General features: G+C 38.5%; 2 protein-coding genes across 3 annotated transcripts; both read right to left on the reverse strand.

Moving 5' to 3' along the window:
- Window positions 1-7,593: 7,593 nt before the first annotated feature.
- LOC122038235 (transcription factor HY5-like) lies at window positions 7,594-13,839 on the reverse strand. Its single transcript, XM_042597881.1, has 4 exons — window positions 13,656-13,839; window positions 13,380-13,584; window positions 13,120-13,276; window positions 7,594-7,839 (listed from the first exon to the last, which is right to left on the reverse strand). Exons 1-4 carry the CDS (start codon window positions 13,738-13,740, stop codon window positions 7,756-7,758), a joined length of 531 nt encoding a protein of 176 aa, XP_042453815.1. The 5' UTR covers window positions 13,741-13,839; the 3' UTR covers window positions 7,594-7,755.
- A 3,466-nt stretch (window positions 13,840-17,305) lies between these two features.
- Window positions 17,306-24,256, reverse strand: LOC122038236. 2 transcript variants are annotated; one of them, XM_042597882.1, is made up of 2 exons: window positions 23,491-24,245; window positions 17,306-17,717 (listed from the first exon to the last, which is right to left on the reverse strand). In XM_042597882.1, exon 1 carries the CDS (start codon window positions 24,172-24,174, stop codon window positions 23,509-23,511), a length of 666 nt encoding a protein of 221 aa, XP_042453816.1. In that variant the 5' UTR covers window positions 24,175-24,245; the 3' UTR covers window positions 17,306-17,717; window positions 23,491-23,508. The 2 variants fall into 2 exon arrangements, with proteins under 2 accessions (XP_042453816.1, XP_042453817.1); XM_042597883.1 differs by lacking the exon at window positions 17,306-17,717 and adding an exon at window positions 21,169-22,056 and having other exon boundaries at window positions 23,491-24,256.
- Between the last annotated feature and the right edge of the window lie 1,168 nt (window positions 24,257-25,424).

A 25,424-nucleotide genomic window follows, 5' to 3' on the forward strand; every position in this document is an offset into this window, starting at 1 on the left:
ATCATAAATATAGACATTTGACCAATGTGATTCTTATTACTAGATAAATCTTTATACCAAAAGCTAGGCTTTTAGTATACACCCTAACATCCTCGAGCAGCCTTCCTTCCCGGTTTCTCGTCCCTCGAGCGTCGCGCACGCTCTTCTCGTCCGCCGGTGTACTCTTCCGCGGACACCTCGTCCCTCGGACGCACCGAGCCCGTCGGCTCTTTCCCGTGCCGTCCTTCTCGCTAGCCACGTCTTCCGCTCGACTTCCTGTGTTCCTAAGCTCCTGCACACTTAGACACAAGGGTTAAACAAACGCAGGACCTAACTTAACTTGTTTGATCACATCAAAACACCTTGGGGTTCCAACATAGTCCTCTTCTAAAAATCATGGATTGGTTCTAACAATGACCTTCTGATCTTTAGGATTATAAAATAAACCACCTTTCGTTTATCTAGGATAACCCACAACCAAGTGAACTTCTGTACGTGATCAGTGTCTCCCTTCAGCACATGTGTTGGACTACCCCAAATCCAAATATGCTTCAGACTAGGCTTACACCTATTCCACAATTCTATGGGAGTAGAGGGTACTGACTTAGAAGGTACTATGTTCATTATCGTTTCCAGAGTATATCCTTTCAACGAATTTGGTAATTCTTAATAACTCATCATTAATCTAACCATTTCCATAAGAGTCCTATACCTTCATTTTGCCACACCATTCTGTTGGGGTGTACCAGGTGCAGTCAGTTGGGATTGAATCCCGACTTCCGATAAGTGACTCCTAAACTCTCCTAAGAGGTACTCGTCACTACAATGTAGTGTCTTGATACTTTTACCATGACATTTCTCCACATTAGCTTTATACTCTTTGAACTTATCAAAGCACTCAGACTTGCGGCGTGTCAAGTAAATGTACCCGTATCTCGAATAGTCATCTATAAAAGAGACGAAATATTCGAAACCACCTCTTGCCTGGATAGTCACAGGTCCACACAAATTAGAATGAACCAATTCCAACACATCTTTGGCTCTATACCCCTTAGTCTTAAAAAGCCTCTTGGTCATTTTACCTTCCAAGCAAGACTCGCAGGTTGGAAAGTTTTCCACCACCAATGAACCCAAAAGTTCATCGACTATTATCCTTTGAATCCTACTCAAGTTAATATGACCTAGCCTTAGATGCCAAAGATATGATTGGTTCATTTACGAAGGTTGCTTTCTCTTATTAGAGTTAGAAGATGTGTTATTAATTTTCATTTGTTACATTATGGGAGTTATTGGATTTATAAATTGCCAACCAACGTACCAGAATAGATAACTTCCCTATTTTCTTGATAACAACTTTATTATCAAAAGAGACAGAATATCAAGTTCTTTGAATAGTTTAGAAACTGAAATCAAGTTCTTTCTAAAACTTGGTACGTAAAGACAATTTCTCAAAATCCATGTCTTATTCCTATCAGAGGATAAACATCTCCCACTGCAACAACTGCTACTTTTGCAGCAGTGCTCATATAGACGATGATTTCCCCTTCATATAGTTGTCGGGTTTCCTAAAACCCCTGCAATGAATTGCAGACATGATCAGTGGCTCCCGTATCTACACACCAGGTACCGATAGATAACACCACTAAACATATTTTAACAATTAATGAAATACACCTTTATTGTTCTCAATTCTAAGAGGGCAGTCCACCTTAGTGTCCAAGTTTTATTTTCAATCATTATAATTGGGACTACTAAGTCTATTCTATAGTATAACAGCTAGGGGATTAAAAAACATTTGAAATCCTAAGAATCATAAAAATATTTGGTCAAGACCAACACTTCAAAAATCCTTATGAATTTTGTATGCCACGTTAGTATGGACGTATACAAATTCAAACATTTGTAAGAGGAGATTTTATTATCTTGTCAACCTATCTTTATGACAAATAAAATTAATAGTTGGTCTTCCTTTCGATCAAATATTTAGTCAAAATTTAGAATTTAAAATAATATTGATTCCTCAAAACAATATCATTTAAATTCATCAACACCTCAAAAATCGTGAATTTTATATGCCACGTTAGTGTGGACGTATACAAATTCAAACATTTGTAAGAGGAGGGTTTTACCTATTAATTTTATTGTCTTGTCATCATAACTTTATGACAAATAAAATTAATAGTTGGTTTTCCTTTGGTCACGCAAAAAATAGCAGTGACTCCATTGGGGAGGATACTATTGAATGTGTCTAAGTGTATACCATTACTTGATACTTTGTCCATTAAATAGGATTGTGCCCCTTCAGTTGGAGAAGATCACACACTCCTAAATAATTTCCTATAACCATCCATAAAGGAAGTTTGATCTACTGATCCGCAAACAAACTCATCCGTTGTGGAGGGAGGCACTCAGAGCCAACACGCAAGTTTGTTGCATCACTTACAAACTAGTAATGGAGATCGTAGAATTTATTTACTAATCCCTCTCCCACTTAGTTATTTAAGGTGAGAAATTTTATCATGCAAGCACACATACACACATCACATCAAATAAAAGCAATAAATATGGAAAAATAAATTTCCAACTATTATGACCTCTTCCATCACTTTTCTTCGTGTGCCGCTAGCCCTAGCAGTCGTCAACTCTAGCCGCCTGTCCTAGGGCTCATGTTGTCGTGTTGATCGAGCTTCCTTTTCCGCTGCGCCTCTAGTCCTCCAATAGTACCACACCTCGCAAGGATACGATCCGCGACAGAAATATAATTTTACATTTATCGATCCTATATTCTACGAAGGAATATACATGTAATCTAGATCGAAACAAAAATGTAAAATCCTAAAACTAATACAACTCCTGCTGTATTTAATACATACAATCACGCACATACATAAAATGCCCTTAACATGTCCGAGGGTCTAATTACACACAATCACAATAAGCTATAATAGTTGGAGTCTGCAACCACAGAGTTAGCATATCCTACTATTATCCTGCCTAAATTATATATGATATGTGCATAATTAAACTAAAAACCAAACACACAGAGGCAAACCTTAGCTCTGATACCAATTGTTACAAATTAAACAAAAAAATGAAAGAAATTTGTTAGGATCGTCGTACTCGGCTAGAGAGGGGGGGTGAATAGCCGACCCCAAATTCTTCACGTTTCTTCCTACGATTAGGGTTAGCGCAGCGGAAATAACTAAATAGAAACGCAAAAAGGAAAGATCAAACCTCAAACTCGAACTCGACGATGTAACGAGGTTCGCAGATGAAACTCCTACTCCTCGGCGTGTCTGTAAGGTGGACGAAGCCTATCAATCCGTCGGTGGATGAGTCCCCGGAAAATCGGCTAATAAGAACTCCTTTTGGGTGGAGAAACCTCACCACAAACTCTTGCAACAGCAAGATTAGAGTACAAGTACAAGAAGCACAGCAAGATACAAATATAAAGATGAATGTAACAACTCTTGCTTGCCTTCTCGTCGTCGACTGAAATCTGTAGATGAAGCACCAACTTCACAGAATCACAGCAACAGCTGAAACCAGTCGAAGAAGTCGAGGAAGCTCACGCGAAGCTTCGGAAGCGAGCTTAACAAAGCTCTAGAACAGCAGAAGCAATAACTTGCAGAAGCAAGAAGAAGATCAAGAAGAAGCAGAAGCTTCGGAGGAGAAGAAGAAAACTATAGCAGCCCTCGATCTCCTTTTATAACCTGCATCCACCTGCGAAGAAGAAGCCAGAAGACAGCAGAAGACAGAAGACCGTTGTGAGCCAACGGATAGTTCTGGACCGATCAGGCTCCAACCCGGTCCAACATCCTGATCGGTCTTGGGGACCGATTAGGACCTAGGCTGATCGGTCCTTCTGATCGGTCCAGAGAGCTCCTGATCGGTCACGGGACCGATCCAGCGACGGCCGAGGACCGATCGGCATCATCCCTTCCTTTTTCTCCGAACTTCTTGCCTTCGATCGTTGTTTCTGATCGGTGCCGATCGAGATAACACTCGATGAACTCTTGTTTGGTTCTTGATCGGTCACCGGATGATCCGGATACCAATGTATCCGGATCGATCCACTAATCGATCGAGCTTGGTTTTGCCCAAACCAAGTCCCAAGCCTTCAAACCAACATCCGGTCAACCTTGACTGTTGGTACATCATGCTTAGCATCCGGTCACTCCCTTGACTGCTAAGACTCCCCACCAAGTGTCCGGTCAATCTTGACCCACTTGAACTTTTCTCTTATGCAATTCCGGTCACTCCCTTGACCTTCTTGACCTTCACAACACCGATGTCCGATCGGCCTTGATCCATCTGGATTTTTCCTGCGGCTTCACTCACGGGACTTTCACCTAGCTTCACTCACTAGGATTTTCACCGGCTTCACTCACTAGAATTTTCAACTGCCCGGCTTCACTCACCGGGACTTTCCAACCGCCTAGCTTCACTCACAAGGACCTTCCCCTGCTTCGCTCACCAGGACTTTCCCACTGCTTGGCTTCACTCACCAGGACTTTCACCATCCGGTCCAGAGAACGAGCTACCGAGCCCTCTCTGACCACAGTCCAGAGAACGAGCTACCGAGCCCTCTCCGACTTCCCATGTGCCAAGCTTCCATACTTGGACTTCTCCGTGCCAAGTCTCCATACTTGGACTTTTCCCGTGCCAAGCTCCCTGCTTGGACTTTTCACCATGCCAAACTCCCTGCTTGGACTTTTCACCATGCCAAACTCCCTGTTTGGACTTTTCCCATGCCAAGCTCCCTGCTTGGACTTTTCCGAGTCAGGTCAACTCACCTCGGGTCAACCAGGTCAACCTTGACCACGGGTTGCACCCACAATCTCCCAAGCTTGTATCCTTGTAAAACATCAAGATACAACTTTTCTGTTCACGTCAAACATTGTCAAACATAACTCGTCAAACATCAAAACACAACTCGAGTCAAGTCAACTCGAGTCTGGTCAACCAGGTCAACCTTGACCTAAGGTTGCACCAACAAAATTATGTTTATCAACAAAAATACACAAAAGAATTACTTAAAAAATTTAGAATAAAAAATACTAGAGAAATAAAAACACCAATGACAAGTAACATAACTTTAGATAATAATCCAAATGGAAAACTAGTAGATTTAAAATATTATAGGAGTGCTATAACAACTTTTTATACTTAACTGTAAGTCGACCTGATATTTTATTTGTACTTATTATGTGTGCTAGATACCAAACCTGTGCTAGGGAATCTCACCTAACTAATGTAAAAAGAATCTTTAGGTACTTGAAAGGCACACAAAATATAGGAATTTAGTATCCTAGAAGACCTAATTTTGAACTTCTAGGTTACTTTGATTCAAATTATGCTGGTTGTAAACTAGATCAAAAAAGACAAGTGGTGGATATCAACTACTTAGATCATCATCTGGTTTAGTAGAAAATAACACTGTGTTGTTTTATCTACTACTGAAGTAGAGTGCATAGCAATGGGCAAGTGTGTGACACAATTGTTATGGATGATGCACACATTAAAAGACTTTAACTTAGAGCATAAAATGTAAAAATCTTGATTGATAATGTAAGTTTAATTAACTTAACTTAACTAAGAATTCAATGTATCATTCAAAAACTAAATAAATTAAAATCAAACATCACTTTATTATACTTATATCAGTATATTGATATAAGTATGGACAAAAAATATAAAAGTACATTGATCAAGTTAAACATTCCCTTTTTAGTAAATTTCCCGCTGGACATGATTTCTTAACTTGACTAACCAAGTGAGCACTGCTATATTCTTATAGTTAGTTAGTAATTGAAAGTTAGACATTTAAGGACAATTTTTAGATGAATATTATTTAAAAAAAAAATAATATCAGGTTAAGGGGAAGGTTATTTGAAAACTACTTTCAAAGTGTCTTATTTCAAGCATTTTCTTTTTTTTGCTACTTTTTACAAACTGGTGGTTTTTAAAAAAAAAATTGAAATTTACCTAATTTTTTTTTAAAAATATTTTGAAAAGTAATAAATACTTCAAAATTGCTTTGAAAAATTCATTGGCAAATACTTTGAAAGATAAAACTTACTTTATAACTTTGAAAATTACCTTACAAAATTTGCTTTGAAAATTCACTTTAAAAACTACTTTGCAAAATTTGCTTTGCAACTTATTTTGAAAAAGGGTTTGCAAAATTTTTTTTGCAAAGTTTATTTTTAATATTTCTTTAAGAAATGCTTTGCAAATTTTTTTAAAAAGGTTTCTAAAATTATTTAGATTTAATTTCTTTAAGAAAAAAGGTTGAAAATACTTACCAAAATTTATGCTTACAAAATGTTTTAAAAAAAAATACTTGGAAAGACATTCAAAATAACTTTGAAAATATTTGAAACATACTGTAGAAATTACGTTTATGCTTTTTAAATATCTATTTTGAAAAATGGTCTTTTAAAACAATTATCTTTAAATATTTGGCTACGTTGGACTTACATTGAAAAAAAATCCTCCCTAATATAGACCTGACATTTCTTTGAAATATTTGAGTTGCTCACTTGCTCTATTTCCTTGTTTTAAACTTTCTCTTACTTAGTTATATATTTTTTGATGAATGTCAAAAGGGGAAGGTAAGAGTTTAAGTAAAAAAAATTAAGACAAATCTAGAAACATCTAAAAAAACTTAACCCTGATATCATCAGGAGAATAAAATAGAAATTCAAAATCAATTTATTTCTCTTAAATCATTTTCATATTATTATTTTTTGTTGCATTATTTTTCTAATTTTAATCCAGATTGTCATTACATCAAAAAGGAGAAGATTGTTGGTGCAGTTGACACCAATGTCAAACCTGAGTTTTGATGAATGACAAATAGGTTAAAGTTAGATATGTTATGTGAGCAATAACTGTCGATCACTCTTGCATAAGAGCAGAGACTGAGTCAAAGGCTTATGTGCTAGTTACTATTCCAAAGGCTAGTAGCCGTCCGTGATTTACTTCCTCTGCGTTGGTCCTGGGACGGGTTGGCGAAGGTGCTGGGGGCGAGCGTATTTGTCTTTTGCCACCAGGGACAGAGTCAAAGGGGTTTAAGTATTAACAAGTGTATGGAATATAGGAATAGGGATAAAAGAGAGGCGAATAGGAGGTAATTACATGGTCACCTCCTCTAAACATAAACACATATATTTCGCCTCCTCGATATGAAATTCTTAACTCCGTCCCTACACAAGAGCAACTGGATTTAGAGCATGTGCGGATGCATCCATGTTCACAAATTACATGTTGTAATTCAATATAAATCAGTTTTTGTGTCATAAAACTCTTAATTCGGGACTAAACTCCCAGATAGATTGGAGTCTATTTTCCATACTTTTTTTATTCACTTTTCCAATGGAACAAATATAAATAAAATTTAACGAAATTAATGATCAAATTTTATCACAAATATTTGGTTTACTTAAGGTCTTAGAAAAATTAAGAAGGTTTCCAACGATTAAAATGTTTTTTCTGTCAAAGTTGCAGTTGTTAGGTGGCTTTACTGTGTGACAATGTTTTCTATTACAATTATACCATTATTCGTCCAAAATTATTGAGGTTATCACTGATAATAATTAAATCTAGTAATTTAATCACCAAATTTTCCTGAGATATTTTGCCCCATATATAATTACAATCCACACACATATAATTACAAACAGCGAAAGGTGTCATAATATTTCGTTCAATTAATATAATTACGCTTGAAATTCGTCAGTTAATTGATCACTTAATAAGTAATGATTATTATTAGTCTGCCGAGCCGTCAGGATTAACGCTACTGGCACTGGCACTAGCTGCCCCCCTCCTGCTGCCAGTAGTATTCTTCAGTATCTGCCAAAAAAATCTTTTAGTTCGATATCATTTTATTCATTGGATTATCAACCAAATAAAATAAAATAAATACATGTATCAAACAAATTTGTATTATTTTTATACATGTTTATTTCGGTAGAAGTTTTTGGTCCTTAGGTAATTTGTAACTTGTACTGGACTTCAGACTACCTACTGCTTGTGTGAGGACATTGTAATATGTAAGAAGACTATGATCTAGCAGTCGATCTAGATTAAGATTCTCTCCAAATTTTGACCGAATCGAATTGAATCGAACAACTGAACAAAAATGAGCATCTACTGGATCTTGATCTTGTGTAATTTAATTTTCAAGTTAGTTTGTGATCCTGCGTGTCTAGAAGCGATGAGCTACGAACTGTCGGTGAGCTGGCTAGGAGTTTGACGGGAAGAAGACTTCGACAGGGGAGCACCAGGGACACCTGTAGTCTGTAGACACCAACAGGAGGGGGAAGGAGAAAACCGTCAGTAAGCATATTAAGGGAGGGTCTTAGGTGCAGCTACTCCGACGATCAAGTCAGAATCGAAGAAGAAAGAAGCTGATCAAGAGAAGGTAGGGAGCAGAGCCTCGTAAATGTTCGGCATAGTCGAGGAGTTGGGCCCCTGAAGGTCTATCTGGTCAGCCATAGTCGATCAAGAGAAAGTGGGGAGTAGAGCCCTATAGGTATTCGACAGAACCGGGAACTGGACCCCTGAGGGTATGTCTAATCAGCCTTAGCTAATCAGGAGATGGTGGGGGGCAGGGCCTTGTAGGTATTCGACATAACCAAGGAGTTGGGACCCTCAGGGCATGCCCGTTCTACCTTAGCCAATCTAGAGAAGGTGGGGAGCAAATCAACCTCGTAGGTGTTCGGCAAAGCTGGGGAACTGGGCCCCTAAGGGCTTGTCTGATCGGCCTTAGTCGATGGGAGATGTGGGAGGGGGGGGGTGTAGGGCTCTGTAGGTGTCCTTCATAGCCGAGGAGTTAGGCCCCTGAGGGCATGCCCAATCGACCTTAGCCAATCGGGAGAATGTGAGGAGAAAAACTCTGTAGGTGTCCAGAGAGTCGGAGAACTAGGTCTCTAAGGGTATATCCAATTGGCCTTAGTCGATCAGGAGAAGCTAGGAGCAAAGTTGCATAGGTGTCTGGTAGAGTTGGAGAACTGGGCCCCTGAGGGCTTGTCTATTGGCCTTAGCCGATCAGGAGATGGTAGGGAGCAAGGCTCCATAGCCGTTCGATAGGTCAACTACTCATCTTTTGACCTACCTTGGACTTTGATTGCAGTCTCATTGACCTGTGGACCCCACTTAGGGGCCCTTTCCTATTCATCGTATCATAAGTCTCCCCTTCAAGTCTAGTCAAAGGAGGCTTAGGACCAACTGACTTGACCTCTTCAATCTTTAATTTTCTAATTGACTTCCCCATCCTAGCTTACGTCACTCTGTTGTGCTTACCATTAAAACTTATCCTTTTTGAAAAGGAGCATGTCATATGTCATAAATGCATTGTAATGTGCAATAATATGTGTGATAGCATATCATGGCAATGATTCACTAGTTACCTCTATCATAAATGTCCTTTCCTATGATACCGCCACATGGTCCACCCATGCTTGATTTTTTAATTTTTGAAGAGACGTCTGACATCTGATGATTAGGTTTTTGTCAATTTTGACTTTTTAATCGGACAACCGTGATAATTAGCCCGCCCTTTTGCCCTTGAGATTAGATGATTGAGCTTTAACCTTCTAGGTTTATAAGTTTTTTTGGTCTAGGGTTTTTGGCTCACACATTCTTCTCCTTCTCCAGCACTCACTGTCTGCTGTTGCAATTCTTCATTTAGGCTTTTGACTTCCTTCTTTGTCTATAAGTTCTCCTTAACTCTTTAGAGCTCCTTTCGAATTATGGCCCATGAAGCTCCTCTTGACATTCCTACCTTATGATACACATCCACTCTCTCTAATTTTAGTGGTGGGAAGGTGGATCAGATTTGGCTCACCTTTGAGCTTTCTCAGGATTATCACATTATGATCCTCAATGCTCTCAATCGTCCTTATCTTCCTCCACCTGACTATATCACCTTTTTTAAGGACCAGATTCTGGGTGGTCTTCACTTCCCCATTCCCAACTTCTTTTTGGAAATATCCCAATATTTTTGTATTCTCCTTCAACAATTGGCTCCAAACTATATCTAATTACTGTATGCGGTCATTATCCTATTTTGATTATATCGTATCCCTTGACCCCCCATGTTTTTTACTTTTTTTATTATCTAAAAATTTAGAGGTGAGAGTTTTTATTCTGTAAGCTCGCATAAAAGCACTTTTCTTTGATAAGATGCCCTCTTCCAATAAGGGTTAGAAACTCCATTACTTTTTCATCCAACCGGACTTGCCCGTATACTAGCCGATTGGCTAGCAAATGGATCTGCCGCTTGTGCTAGTCTAGGAGAGTACCGTTGGGAGCCCACCTTCATCTTAGCATCAGAAACAAAAACATTGGTCAGTTTGAAGTTTAATATCCAAAAATTGCTCAAAGAGAGCATTCTCTACATTTTTGTGCTAATTCCAATCAAAGTCGGGTTGCCCTTCAACTTTGGTAAGGAATTGCAACCTTAATTTCACTTTATAGCTAACTGAGGTCCTTTTTCCTTCTTGCCAGATGAGCTGAACCAGCGAGGTAAAGTTGAGATTGAGATGAGAGCCAGCCAACTCTGCCAACGACAATAACGTGAATGAGGTGGAGGCTAGTGGGTTGACTCTTTGAAGCATGTGATGGAACTAGTAGAGAGCCGGTCGAACCACCTCTGCGTCGAGCCAGTTAAGGTTGTTTGTTTTCAAATTTATGAAGATGATTTTCAGGATCTGTGGAGCTTCCATATTCTCCGACCGCAAAGGTCGGAAATGCATAGGCAACTTATCTTCAAGGATTTCCCGACTAAAGGGCACGCTTAGCCATTCAGGTGAATTATTAGTGACAAGGGCCTTTCCACGCTTATGGTCACAGGGAGGCAAATCTCCTGTCGAATATGCTTAGGACCGTTCGACTTTAGCTGAGTCCTCTGCAAGTGCTTGGAACAAGGTCTTGGAGAACTCAATCTACTGCCTTGGCTTGGATCTTCTATCAGTGGCTTGTGGTCCTTCATATGATGCTGCAAGCGCTTTGGAGAGGGATGACTGTATTGCTTGTTGCTTTTGTGTTAGCACTTGCGCTTTGGCCATTATCAATAAGTCTAAATCATCTTGTGATAAGGTAACTGTTGTAAATTTTTCGACGTTGTCCATCTTCATATTTTAAATCAAGTGGAGAGGTTCCCATAGACGAAGCCATATTTGATCCTTTTTGAAAGTGATAAGTTGTGGATTGTCGGTAAGCTAGTTGGGAGTTTGACGAGAAGAGCATTGGGGGATGCCTACAAACACTAATAGGAGGGGAAAGAGAAAATTATCAGTAAGCAGACCAGGGGAGGGGTCCCTGCTGTAGCTACTCTAACGATCTAGTTAAGATCGAAGAAGAAAGAAGAATAGTGATGTAATGAGAGAAAGGCTCTGGACTTGCCTATCTATGCCAACGGAGAAGGATCCCTTTATAATGCCTCTTATAATCTTCACATTTAATGAGTCATCATATCACTTTTTAATAACTTGTCAAATTGTCATGTTTTCACTGTATCTTGCAGTCACATCATAAGTATGGGAGAGTATTGCATATCTATATGAGGATATAATCTTTTGACTTTTTGACAAATCCACGTGCTGCATTAATGGAGAGATGGACTCATGGGCTAGGAGGCTCGTTGAGCAGCTAGTCAAAAGATGGGCTAGGCAAAGAGAGTTCAGTTTCCCTTAAGGAGTGAATGAGCTATGATAATATCTTAAGGGGGAGTTGAGCCTTATAATGATATACAATTATCAAATCGAATCACTGGGTCCCTAAGGTCCTATTTGATCAATCTTAGCCGATCGGGAGATGGTGGGGGGTAGGGCCCTGTAGGTGTCTGATATAGTTTAGAAGCTGGACACTTCAGGGTCTATTTGATCAGCCTTAGGCGATCGGGAGAAGGTGGGGAGCAGAGCCCTGTAGGTGTCTAGCAAAGTCAGGGAATTTGGCCACTAAGGGTCTGCCCGATGACCTTAGCCAATCGAGAGATGGTGGAGAACAGGGTCTCGTAGGTGTTCGACATAGCTGGGGATCTGGGTCCTTGAGGGCATGTCCGATTGGACTTAGCCAGTCGGGAGATGGTGGGGGCTAGGTCCCTGTAGGTGTCTGCCATAGTCGAGGAGCTGGGCCCCTGAGGGTCTGCTCGATCGACCTTAGTGGATTGATAAAAGCTAAGGAACAGAGTCCCATAGATATCCATCATAGTCGTGGAATTGGGCCCCTAAGGGCTTGCCTGATTGGCTTTAGCCGATTGGGAGAAGGTGGGGAGCATATCCCCGTAGGTATCCAGTAGAGCCTGGGAACTGGGCCCCCTGAGGGCTTATCTGATTGATCTTAGCCTATTGGGAGATGGTGGGGGCAGGGCCCCGTAGATGTCCGACATAGCTAGGGAGTTGGGCCTCTGAGAGTTGTCTAATTAGCCTTAGCCGATTGGGAGAAGGTGGAGAGCAAAGCCTTGTAGGTGTCTAGTAGAGACGAGGAACTGGGCTCCAAGGGTCTATACCTTAGCCGATCAGGAGATGGTGGGGGGCAGGGCTCTATAGGCGTATACTCTGCTTTTGATCATCGACCCTACTTAGGGGCCTTTCCTATTCACCATATCAGCTTGAAATGTGATATAGCAAATGTTGGAATGGCAATTGAGACACTTCTTCGAGAGTTATTTTGAAGCTATTTTCTAGACCCCAAAAGTTCTATCAAATTTAGTTCTCATAATGGTAAAAGGTGATTCGCTTATTTTCAGTTTCCCGTTAGTATATCCCCAAACTAACAAATAAGAAGTAAGTCACGGATGATTATTAATCTTGGATAATATAATAATATAAGAAAGAGGATAGACATTCAGCTACTAGCTAGTTAGAATTTGATCTCCCAGATCACGTGATGATAATATTATTTTTTACTAGCCAACTTATTCTTTAAATTAATTATCGAGATTATTGTAGGTTGCAATTGGCCTTTAGAGGGCTGCACATGCATGGATTAGAGCTTAATTAGAAGAACCAGGATCCAACTAAATCATGACAACTTAATTAGAACATATTAAACATCAATAATTATGATAAATATATATTAGTAAAATAATACGTGATTAAACAAAAATTAATGATATTTTTTACGTACTTGTCGTAGCATGTTATTCTCATTCTGCAGCGTGGACAGCCTCTCCTCCAGCTCCGAGTTCCTGTTCTCCAAATCCTTCACCTTCGCCTCCAACTCGTTCACGTACGCCTTCTTCCTCTCTCTCGCTTGCTGAGCCGACACTCGGTTCCTCAACAACCTTTCATCGAGCAAATAATTAAATAAACATCAATAAACTATTTTCTAATTCTTATTTTTTATTACTGGTTTAATTAATTATATAATTAATTAATACGCTTAACCTTTTGAGGCGTTTGTGCTCCTTTTCAGCGGCGCTCCTTCCCTTCCGCGTCATCAGCTGCTGTCCGGAGTGGCCGGCCGATGATGACTGAGCTCGGCCCGCAATGACGTCTGCCGAACTGGATCCTTGACGAGAGCTCGATGGGCCGGCTGCTTCGGCAGACCCCAACTCCGGCACCCGCCTTATGTCCTCGTCGCTCTCCATTCCTTTTCAGTTTGTTGAGAGAAAAATAAAAATTAAAACATAAATCAAAGATAATCTCCATAGATCGAATCACCTTCTTTGATGTCCATCTGAGGAGCAGAGCTGGAGGATCTGTCGCTGCTAGAAGGGAGGGAACTCGTGGCTTGTTCTTGAAGCATTTTGACTAATTTCTCCAAATCTTAGTTAGCGGAGAAGAAGCAGAGCGAGATCAGCGTCTGCTGCTGCTGCTGCTGCTGCTGCGTCATTCGTAAAGGCATGAGGGAAGTTTAGGTTCTGGAGGCGTGGCGATGGATGGCCGTTGGATGGGGGAGGGATCGGTTGGCGATCGGCCGTCGAGCGTGGACGTGGGCGGAGCCATGCAGAGGGCCGGGGATCCAAACGCGAAGGGGACGAGAACGCGTCGAGTTTTGGAGCGTCGGATCGGGGGAGGTGTGTGGTGCAGGACGGACAGGAGCGGGGGAGAGGATTTGGACGGGCGTGGATTCGGCTGGGAATGGGTTCATCACGACGGCGTGGACCTTTCGACGCGGACAAAATTAAATGCTCGTAGATTGTTTTATTTATGGCAAAGACTACTAAACAGGATGGCCAGCACGTTACTTGAACGAGATCGATAATTTTGAACTTGATTAAATTCTGCGTTGATTGCAAAATAAAAATAACTTTTCGACAAGAAGGCAGATATAAATTCCTTAAACCGTGTTTAAAAATACTTCTACCGACACAATTTGCATGTTTTTGGAAAAAGAAAGGATGAATTACATTTTAACCCTTGAGATTTGATTAAAGTATAAAATAATCCTCGTGATTTCAAAAGTAACAAAAAAACCTCCTGACCGATAACATTGTAACATTATAATCCTTTGACGCTGGGAATACACACTAAAATGTTGATGTCATCATAAATTCTTTTTTTTTTGGACAATAATACCTTTATTATGCTGTGAATTTAAATCCGGGACAATACTACTCTTTAACAAAAGAAAGGTAATTGCAAAACAACCTGATGAACTAATCCTGCGTAGCCGATCTGGGCTCGTGTAGCCGATAGGAAGGTTGCCTCCGATCGGTCAATGCCCAGTCGAGAAGACCAATGGATATCCGCCCTGCAAAAGCGAGAAGCATCTGACCTAGCAACGCCCGATTGGGAGTGGTGTCTCCGGTCGGGCAACGCCCGATCAAGTAGTCAACCGGGTAGCGTCCGATCGACAAGACTAAGAAACATCCGAATGACCAAGGTATTATTGACCAATGATTTTATATATGAGGTTGTTTTGCAATTACCTTTCTTTTGTTAAAGGGTAGTATTGTCCCGGATTTAAATTCACAGTATAATAAGGGTATTATTGTCCAGAAAAAAGGAATTTATGATGACATCAGTATTTTAATGTGCATTCCCAGCGTCAAAGGATTATAATATTACAATGTTATTGGTCAGGGGTTTTTTTGTTATTTTTAAAATCATAAGAATTATTTCGTACTTAAGTCAAATCTCAGGGGGTAAATTGTAATTCATCCAAAAAGAAAAGATTAGCCTTGTAATCGCAGTCTTCTCGCACTACTTAATTTATCGTGTTTTGTCTGCCATTGTAAGTCAGTGCACGTGACGAGGTGCATTTTTTTAGCATTAGATTTGGATTTGAGGCGGCTAGCGTTTTTAAGACAGGAGAAGATCTGAAAGAAAGAAAGAAAGAAAGCGAGAGAGAGACTGAGAGAGTCCAAGACAATCGAATTAAATTGATATGCAAATTAACTGACTAAGACAACCGACGGGTCTGACAAACTAATTTGACTCATCAAATTGGTGCATAAATTAACTAGAAGTTTGGATTGAATTGTTGGTGATATATGGTGACGAACACGGCCTCCCAAAATAGGTTAAAGCAGTGAAGATCGGTTGATATAAAGGATCAAAGTTGCAGGGCCATAGGGATTATGAGACTGCGGAGTTGCAAGGCCACATGGATTACAAGACTATGGAATGCAGATCGGGCAAAGTCAGCCGAGGGAGCCATAAGAGTTAGTCAGACGTGAAAAGCCGACCGGACCGTCTGAGCGGCCGTTCTCCACAACTTACAATCGAGGTCTAGAACTAAATACTAAGTTGCATGGTCCACCTCCCTAACTGATCGGAGCTTAGATCCAATCGGGAATAATACGCTTCTCCGACTACAGTAAGGCCGAGTGAAGAACAAGCCGATAGCTTCGTTCAGTGCAACCGAGTTGGTGACGTCCCTGCTGAGTGGCTCCCGGTCAATCTGTAGTGGAACCCATATATGCACCTTACCATACTCTTTTGGAAATTTGTACCACCGACAATAGAAATTGTCCCAAAAGCAAATAGTACTTTAAAAGGTTCTAATCAGTCACGTCAAAAAATTGTGTGTTCGTTTAAGAAAAGGTATCAAAGATACTTTTTGATTTATTTTTTTCCAAGGAGCTTTGGAAAACGTGCATATGTTTTGGATGCATGTGTAGACGCTACGATGACACTGTAAAAGTATCCATCCACAAACAAAAGTACGTGATACTTTACTATTCAATACGCTCACTATTATAATTTTTCTACTATTTTTCTTCACTGAACCGAGAACTGATTTAAGCGTCGAAATACCAATGCTATTCATAAATATTGTTCACCAATACTATTCATAGGGGCAAAAGGCGAATACTTCGCCCCCAGTGCCCCCGTCAATCTGCCCCGGGATCAATATGGAGGAGGTAAATCACGGGCGGCTACTAACCTTTAGAATAATGACTAGCATATAAGGGAGATATTTACCTAAATTTTACTGAAATTCGAACTCCAGACCTCATAGTGACATTCACCAATACTATTTATGAACATTGTTTATAAATATTAATGAGTTGAATATAATTTTTTAATGAGTTATTTAAGTTTATGTATTTAATTATTTTTCTATATTAAATAAACACAAATAAATTCTTATCAAGTTAAATTTATTTACCGTCCCAATAAAAAAATACACTTGTATCATAATTGAAACTTAGGCATTTGCGGAGTAAATTAGTTGTGTCATTTATTATCATTATTACGTCGATTTATAACTTTTTTTACCCTGTATAATGCATAGACGCGAATTGTTTCACCTGTCAAATTTTTGTTTAATTAAACAGGGTTGGGTTGAATCAACCCATTTAAAATTATGGTACATCTGGATTAAAAATTTTGATACTTTTTTAAAAGGATCATATCAGGATTAGAGTAATGAATCGTGAAATCAAGATGACATAATTCGTTGACCCATTGACCTGTATTAACAACAAAAATAATGAAAAATATGAGGAAAGGTAAGAGAAAAAACAAAGGAGAGAAAAAGAAGGGAGACAAAAGAAAATTACTAGTAATAAAGGATCACTGAGCTCATAAAGGCTGGCTATAAATTCGCAACCAGGCTAGAGCTCATGGCCTTGATTCACAATTAGGCTAGCTCGTGGCCTGGCCATAAGCATGTGGTTAGGCCACCGTGAGCTCACAGCCGTGCCATGAACTTGACAATCACGTGAAATCATGGCTGCTATAATTCTCATGTAGTGCCATCAAACTGTGAGAAGACTCGGGGATTTTAATGTTTGCCGTATGAAGGGTGAGAACTAATTATCCACAATTTTGGGCGGATGAAAACAGATCCACCAAAGGATTAGATAAATAAGAAAAGATGTGTAGACTCTTGTGCAATACAATTCTTTCCTTTGTCTACATTTGGGAATAACAAGGCCTTAAGAACCAACATAATATTACAAACTGGACATTACATGCATCGTCATCCTAATAGTGATCAAAATTAGATGCATTTACAAGTAATCATCTCACGACAACCTTGCTTAAACAAAGACAAACAAACAAACAAACAATTGGACTGATGCGTATCTACTGGCATAACAAATAAATAATAATTTGTGAAGTAACTATATATGCTACTATTTATCTCGAGATATCAAATTTTACTACGAACAAGAATATGCACACACAATAATCTAATCACCGAGTAAGTTACATGAAGGAGCATCACAAGTGGCCTTCCAATATCAAACTCTAGCATCCCATAATTTTCTTCCACGCAAAAATCAATCTTCTGGTGCTAGTCCACTGCAAAGCCTCATCTTCTTAAACCTGGACAATTATAAAGTTTTTTTAGGGGCATTTAGTAGTTGATAAAAGGCTCCACTGTTGAAACTACTGATATTTTTTACTGCAGATGAAGGAGATTTCTTGAGTCACGACTTAAAAATTGGGTCTATGGCTTCATAATCCAAGGTACAAACTGGGTAAAATAATAACCTAGACTTCATTGTACCAAGGCACAAGCGTAATCACCTTTCACAAGGCGCAAGCTAATCGTTACGAATACAATCCACTAACTCTTCCCAGTCATTTGTGCAAGGTGAAGTGTTATAAGTAATGGACAGGTCTTAGCTCATCTGAGTGAAGACAAACATTTTTTGGATCAAGACCTCAAACATCACATGTGAAGGATTGCTTCCATGGCCAATTCCCTTATCACATGTGAAGGATTGCTTCCATGGCCAATTCCCTTAGATGAGGTATCATCCAAGAGGCGCATTTGCTTTTTTAAGCAATTGCCCATATAAATGAGTTTAACACCTAAAGGCTTATGCTTGCACACTGTTCACATTCCAAGACTCACTCCTTATGAGTGATTAAATTTGTCATCCAGTAAGGGTAAATCCAACCAATAACCTTGCTCCTCAATGACTCCTAAGTATCCCTACTATGCCTCCTATGATGATCAATCAATATCCTATTCACAACATCATGTCACCACCAAGTCTGACAACTATCTACCTATCTATCCATCCATAATAATATTATTATAAAAAATGTCCACATATGCTGTTTATGTAGCCGTGTAACAATGTGCAGCAGAGAGACTGCATAATGCATTTACAGTTTGGTTCATCAAGCAATCACATTATACTAAAATAAGCAGCCTAATGAGGGTGCCAAAAGCTGGTCACCCTCTGTCAGTTAAGATCCAAGTTACTACTAATTTGATTAAACTAACTTCAAAAGATATCCAAAAACTTAAACCCTAAGTTCTAAAAAAAAATTAACACTAGCTGCTCACATATATATATATATATATATATATATATATATATATATATATATATATATATATAACAACAACAACAACCAAGCCTTTTCCCACTCGGTGGAGTCGGCTGTATGAATCCTTTTACACCATTGAGCTCTATCTCCTATTATATCATCATCTATATTTAAATAAATTTTATCTTGTTTTATTGTTGCTAACCAAGTCTTTTTTGGTCTTCCTCTTCCTCGTTTGATATGCATGTTTATCATAGTTTCACATCGTCTAACTGGAGCATTTATTGATCGTCTAAGTACATGTCCGTATCATCTTAAACGCGTCTCTCGGAGTTTGTCCTCAATAGATGCAACTCCAACTTTCTCTCTAATGCTCTCATTCCTTATTTTGTCCATCTTCGTATGTCCACACATCCACCTTAGCATCCTCATCTCTACAACTCTTATCTTATGCTCATGTGCTCGAGTCATAGTCCAACATTCAGCTCCATATCGTCGTTTTATAGAACTTACCTTTAAGTTTAAGAGGTACTTTACGGTCACATAAAAGCACCTAACGCTCTCCTCCATTTCACCCATCCTGCTTGTATTCTATGTAAGACGTCTCTCAATCTCTCCATCATTTTGTAAAAATGATCCTAAATACTTGAAATCTCATAACTCGTCATTTTCTATCTTAGCAATTGTCTTACTATGTCTACTATATTGCTAAACATAAATTCTATATATTATATTTATTCTACTAAACTTAAAACATTTTACTTTCAGTGTTTCCTACCAAAAATCAAGTTTAGCTTTTATTTATTCACGTGTCTAATCTACGAAAACAATATAAAACAACATACACGATGGTAACATGTCTTAGATGTGCCTGATGAGTTGATCCATAATTAGTGTAAAAGATAGGGACTTAGGGTTGATCCTTGATGTAACCCTATCTTTTTAGAAACTTTTAGCTTAAGTCTTTACTCTGGTCGTTACATCCTCATACATATCCTTAATTAGTTCAATATATGTTACGCTAACACCTCTCTTTTCTAAAATTCTCTATATAATTTCTCTTGGGACTCTATCATAAACTTTTTCTAAGTCAATGAATACCATATGTAGATCTTGTTTTTGCTCCCGATATTTTTGAATTAATTGTCGAAGGAGATGCATAGCTTTTATTGTCGACCTTCCAGGCATGAACCCAAATTGATTTTCTGTCACTGGTCTCCTTCCTTAATCTTTTTTCTATTATTTTTTTCCAAAGTTTTATAGTATGGCTCATTAGTTTAATACCCTTATAGTTTGCACAATTTTGTATGTCTCCCTTGTTCTTATATAAGGGAACTAGAGTACATATCCTCCATTGATCAGACATTCTTTTCGTTTTCAATATCATGTTAAATAATTTTGTAAGTCATTCAATACCTTGTTTCCCTAAGCACTTCCATACCTCTATCGGAATATCATCTGGTCCAACAGCTTTTCCATTATGCATCTCATTTAAAGTTTATTTTACTTTTGACGTCTGAATTCTATGATAAAAATTAAAATTTCTATGCTCATTTGACCTAATTAAATTACCTAAGTTAAGTTGGTCACCTAAACCTTCATTAAAAAGTTGATGAAAATACCTCTTTCACCGCTCTTTTATTTCTCCATCATTTACTAATATCCTATTACATTCATCTTTAATACATTTTATTTGGCTAAGATCTCTTGTTTTCCTTTCTCTCACTTTAACTATTCTATAAATGTCTCTTTCCCCTTCTTTTGTATCCAATTTTCGATATAACTGTTCAAAAGTTTCATTTTTTTGCTTCACTCACTACTTTTTTAGCTTCTTTCTTAGCTATTGTATATTTTTTTAAGTTTTCATCGTTCTTACAAATATATAATTCCTTATAAGCTATTCGTTTTTCCTTCATTTTCTCTTGTACTTTCTCATTCCACCATCAAGATATATATATATATATATATATATAGAGAGAGAGAGAGAGAGATGATATGATGTCCGATGCCTCCTGCGCGATTGTGGGCAAAATCCGACGTGGGCAATCTGACACAACCAAAATCCAATTTTTTTAATCTCTCTCTCATCTGCATGCAACAACTTTTCTCTATTTTCTTTTAAATTAAAATAAAATTCTCTCTTCTCTCTCCTATTATTGTAGGCAACAATCACTGTGGTAATGATGCTATAACGTAGTAGCAGCTACAACGTTGTAACAACTATTGTGTAGTAGTTGCTATATGTTGTAGTAGCTACACCATCTTTAAAAATCAACACCACAGTGATTGTTGCATGCAATCCTAGGAGAGAGAAGCGAAAATTTTATTTTAATTTAAGAAGAGAGATTGTTTATCTTAATTTAAGAGGAAAGAGAAAAAATTGTTGCATGCAAATGAGAGAGGTATTAAAAAAATTAAATTTTGGCCTCGTCAAATCGCCCACGTCGAATGTCGCTCACGATCACACAGGAAGCGTCAGACAATATATATATATATATATATAATGAAATTATGGTTGCTTAGGGTGATTAAATTGTTAAATCACAAATGCATTTTTTATATGAATTAGATTGACTAGTTTGATATGTTATATAGCACACATCTGTTACATTTGTTATCATGATTTGTATTACTGTCAATAGAAATCATGTTAAACCATATATGTAACCATATAATGCGGTGGCTCCACTGTATACATAACACATGCTTAAGTTGTTTAAAACTTGCATAACCTATCCATCCTAAACTTTTGACAAACTAAGTACTTGAAAACATAGTCGAGATCATGCACGAGTTCTTATCAAAGGGCCCTTTAGCCATAATCAAAGAATTGGCAACAGATTTTATCTAATCAAGATGCAAAGTTTCCAGAAAAGTAGTAAATCTGAAACCAGTCTGAAATAGTAAGTTGCAACATGTTCCAACAGCAAACTTTGTCAGATTTACCTATGCTTTAGGTCGTTTTTCATTTTTCCCCAACTTCACACAGAAACAATACAATCAGGAAGAGGGAAAAATATGATAGATTGAGTGATCAATATATATTTGGAGCGAGAAAATTGGACAATTGATGGAATAACAGTGTCAAATAGATTACTTCATACTTTTTAGTATTACAAGAATGAAAGCTACAGGGGATGCTGCAGTAGTGTGGCTGAATTCCAAAGCAATACTTTTATGATTAAAATGCAATTACAATCTCATGGTATTGTCTTACAGTGGCTCCTAGTATGCAATCTAATGTAACATGCTGACAGAATAATGATTTGAGAGAATAATTTAGCTGGCTTACCAATTTTTGTTTGATAGATTCACGGGAAGAAATAGTAAAAGGATTCATTGCACAGCATACTTCAGAATTTAAGGATGAGCCAGGATACTGCAAAATGTAACTAGGTTGCAGTGCTTAGCTGATTGAAAATAGTTTCATTTGGGGGAAAAAAATAGATTTCACTATTTGAAATGAATGTGTTTCCCACTTTCAATATCTTGTCAAATTTTCTTTGAAATGGATCTAAGAAAGTGATGTATCTGAGGATGTATCGGGCAATCAGAAGAAAAGACTATATTTTATCTTTAAATGCCACTAATTTTATGAGAACATGCACAATTTAGAGCAAAAGTGCCACAATGTAAAAAGAGGCGTGTTATTAATCAAACTGCTGATTAGAACTTCTATGTTAGATTTACAACTCAATTTGGTGCTTCTCACAAGAGCTTGTTCAAAAGTAATCGCCAAAACAACAAATTTACTGTGAGTGCCTAGATCAATCGCTGGACTACATCTTAATCTGTGAGAAAAAAAAATATCAGATAGCTCCTAATAATTTTAATTGAGCAAAGTTCACTTGTCATTCCTAATAAATTTTCTTAGGCATCTTCTAGCAATTTTACAGCCTTAGTCATGTTCTCAATCTCAGCAGGACAAAGTCCAGCTTAGCTTGACAACTAAAGAGATCTGATACTTATCCACCAAAAAGTCTGAATTTGAGAGGTACAAGATGAAAATAAGGTCTATCTAAACAAGAAAAAATTAACACATGGAATTGAACATGAAGTCTGGTCTGACAGTTGAAATTTAGTTTTTGATAATAGAAAAAAATGATTTTAATCAAGACTACAAGCATCACATGTGGGTCCTAGGCGAAATCATGTTTCTCAATACCAACTCCTATGCTATTGATTTAGAATGATGGTAAAGGGAAAAGAGTATATAAATTCTACTCTTTGGAAGGATGGAGACCTGGAAGAGAGAGCTTAGTGAGGAAAGCAATCATCAGGAATCCTTCAAATTTTCCTCCTATTTTCCCATCAAGTAAACTACAATTTTTTTTATAACTTGTAAACATGTCAACATTTAGCATGAACTTCAATTAACCACAATATTTTAGCAACGCAATATAAATAAAATCTCATATTTCTGAAAAACATAGATATCATATGTACTTAATATTTTATCACACATTTCTAATATAAGTAATTATAGAAATAACATTAATGCACCATCTTTAACCTAGAATTGAAGGTTAATTCAACAAGAAAAAATTCCATGTTTTAAGCGATTGAGGAACCTGAAAATATATCCCTATATTTCACCAAAGGCACTTAAACTGTTTATGATTTGTCAAGCAAAGATACGTAGAGAGCCATGGCGCAAATTTTCTAAACAGTTAAGAAATTTTCAGGTAGACGAGAATCTAATCGCAAAGAGAAACAGAGCAATACTATTGCAAAGGCAAATTGATACTTCGAACCCAACAAAGATACAACGGCGAAGATCACAGAATAAAGGGTGGAATGGGAGTTTTGGTACCTGAGTGGCTGAGGCCGATCAAGACCCAACTTTTGCGGAGGACATCCTACGAAGTGCCTCATCGGCAACGATCAGTGAATCGTCAATCCCAATCGCAGTCTCGTAAACCGTTCTCGCCTCATCCAGCAAACCCTTTTCCTCGTAGCACTCACCTAGAACGCAGAACGCTTTGCCATTTTCGGGGTTCAGCCGAACCGCCTCGAGGAGGTCGGCGATGGCCTGATCGAGGCGGCGGCGGCGATTGAGGGCAAGGTGGAATTCTGCACGCTTGAAGTGGGCGTCGCCGCGCTCACGGGGTTCGAGGGACTTGCAAGCCGGAGGCGCAAGGGCAGTGTCGAGAGACCGGAGGGCAGGATGGCGGCGGCCGAGGAGGTCTAGGGCAAGGGCCTTGAGGATGTGAGGGGCGGCGTCGCGGGGATCGAGGGCGATGGCACGGTCGGCCTCGTCGCAGGCGGAGCGCGCGAGGGCAGGGGTGGATCGGCTTCCGTGGCTTTTGTTATTGGAGGCGCGGGCGCGGCCGAGTAGCTGGGTGCCGTTGACGAAATGGCGGCGGGACTGGAGGGAGAAAGAGGGGCGGCGGAGGCGGGAGCTGGTGTGCTTAGGGAAGGATCGGAGACCGAAGAAACCGGCCAAGGCGAGGAGGAGGACCAAAGCGTGCACCCATATCGACGAATCCGCCACCATCGTCGACTTGCTTCCCTCGAGCTCACGTCCGCGGGCTGCGAGACCGCGACAGGTACTGAACTGAATAGATTTGGATCGGGTTCTGACTTTTAGGATAGGTCCGTGTAATTTGATTTACGCCACATTCGTAACTAGGCTTGTAAATAAGTCGAGCCGAGATAAATTTTGAGATGTTCAAGTTTATTTAATAAGATAATCGAGTCAAGCTAAACTTAAAATGAACCAAACTTTTGAAATGAGTGTTTAAGCTTGACTTTGTTTATTTTTTATGAGCTTGAGCTTATTTGAAGCTTGACTTAAGCTTGATTTGTTTAGATGTTATTAAGCTCTCAATTCAAGCTTGGCTTGAGTTTGGTTCGAGCTTGGCTTGAGCTTGGTTCGTTTAGATGTTATCAATCTCTCAATTTAAGTTTGTTTGATTGTTTGAAACTTTAAATTGTTTGATTGGTTATTAAGATTGATAATTTAAATTTATTTATTTTATTTATTTATTTAGCATATTGAAAAAAAATTTATTAATAAATATGGTTCGTGAATATTGTTCACGAATGTTGTTCGCGAACGTTAACGAGCCGAACACATATATGTTTAAGTTTGTTTGTTTAGTTTAACGAGTTGTTCAAGCTTGTTTGTTTAATTAATGTTATGTATATTGAACGAATATAAACAAGCTCTTACCAATCCGAACACCAAACTTGTTCACGAATACTTGATTCATTTACAATCCTATTCGTAACTTGCTTCAGACCCAAAAGCACTAAACGGGTCGGATCACATAATTATACATTCAAACAATTAAATAAGTTTAAATTGAAAACTCGATAACATCTAGATGTTATCTAGATGAATCAAGTTTGAATCGAGCTCAAATTCAACTTAAACTAATTTCAAATCAAGTTTGAATTGAGAGCTCAATAATATCTAATCGAACCAAGCTCAAGATAAGTTTCAAAGAATCTTAAGCTCATAAAAAATAGATCAAGCTAAGTTTGAATAATTATTTTAAAGACTTGATTCATTCTAAACTTAGTTTGACTTGGCTCGATTATCTTATTAAATAAATTTAAATATCTCAAAATTCGATTCAGCAGGCCTAAATTATAACCCTATACGATGTTGGAATTGAAACTCAGAAAGGTGTCTTATATGTCTAGGATGTCCGAATCACTGTGATGCTAAACCGTTTATTAATATCCATTTGTGTTTCTCGATCAAAATTTTCATAGTCAAATTGATCACTCACGGTTGGT

This window comes from Zingiber officinale, chromosome 1A (assembly GCF_018446385.1).
Source record: "Zingiber officinale cultivar Zhangliang chromosome 1A, Zo_v1.1, whole genome shotgun sequence".
In the NCBI taxonomy this organism is placed as follows: domain Eukaryota; kingdom Viridiplantae; phylum Streptophyta; class Magnoliopsida; order Zingiberales; family Zingiberaceae; genus Zingiber; species Zingiber officinale.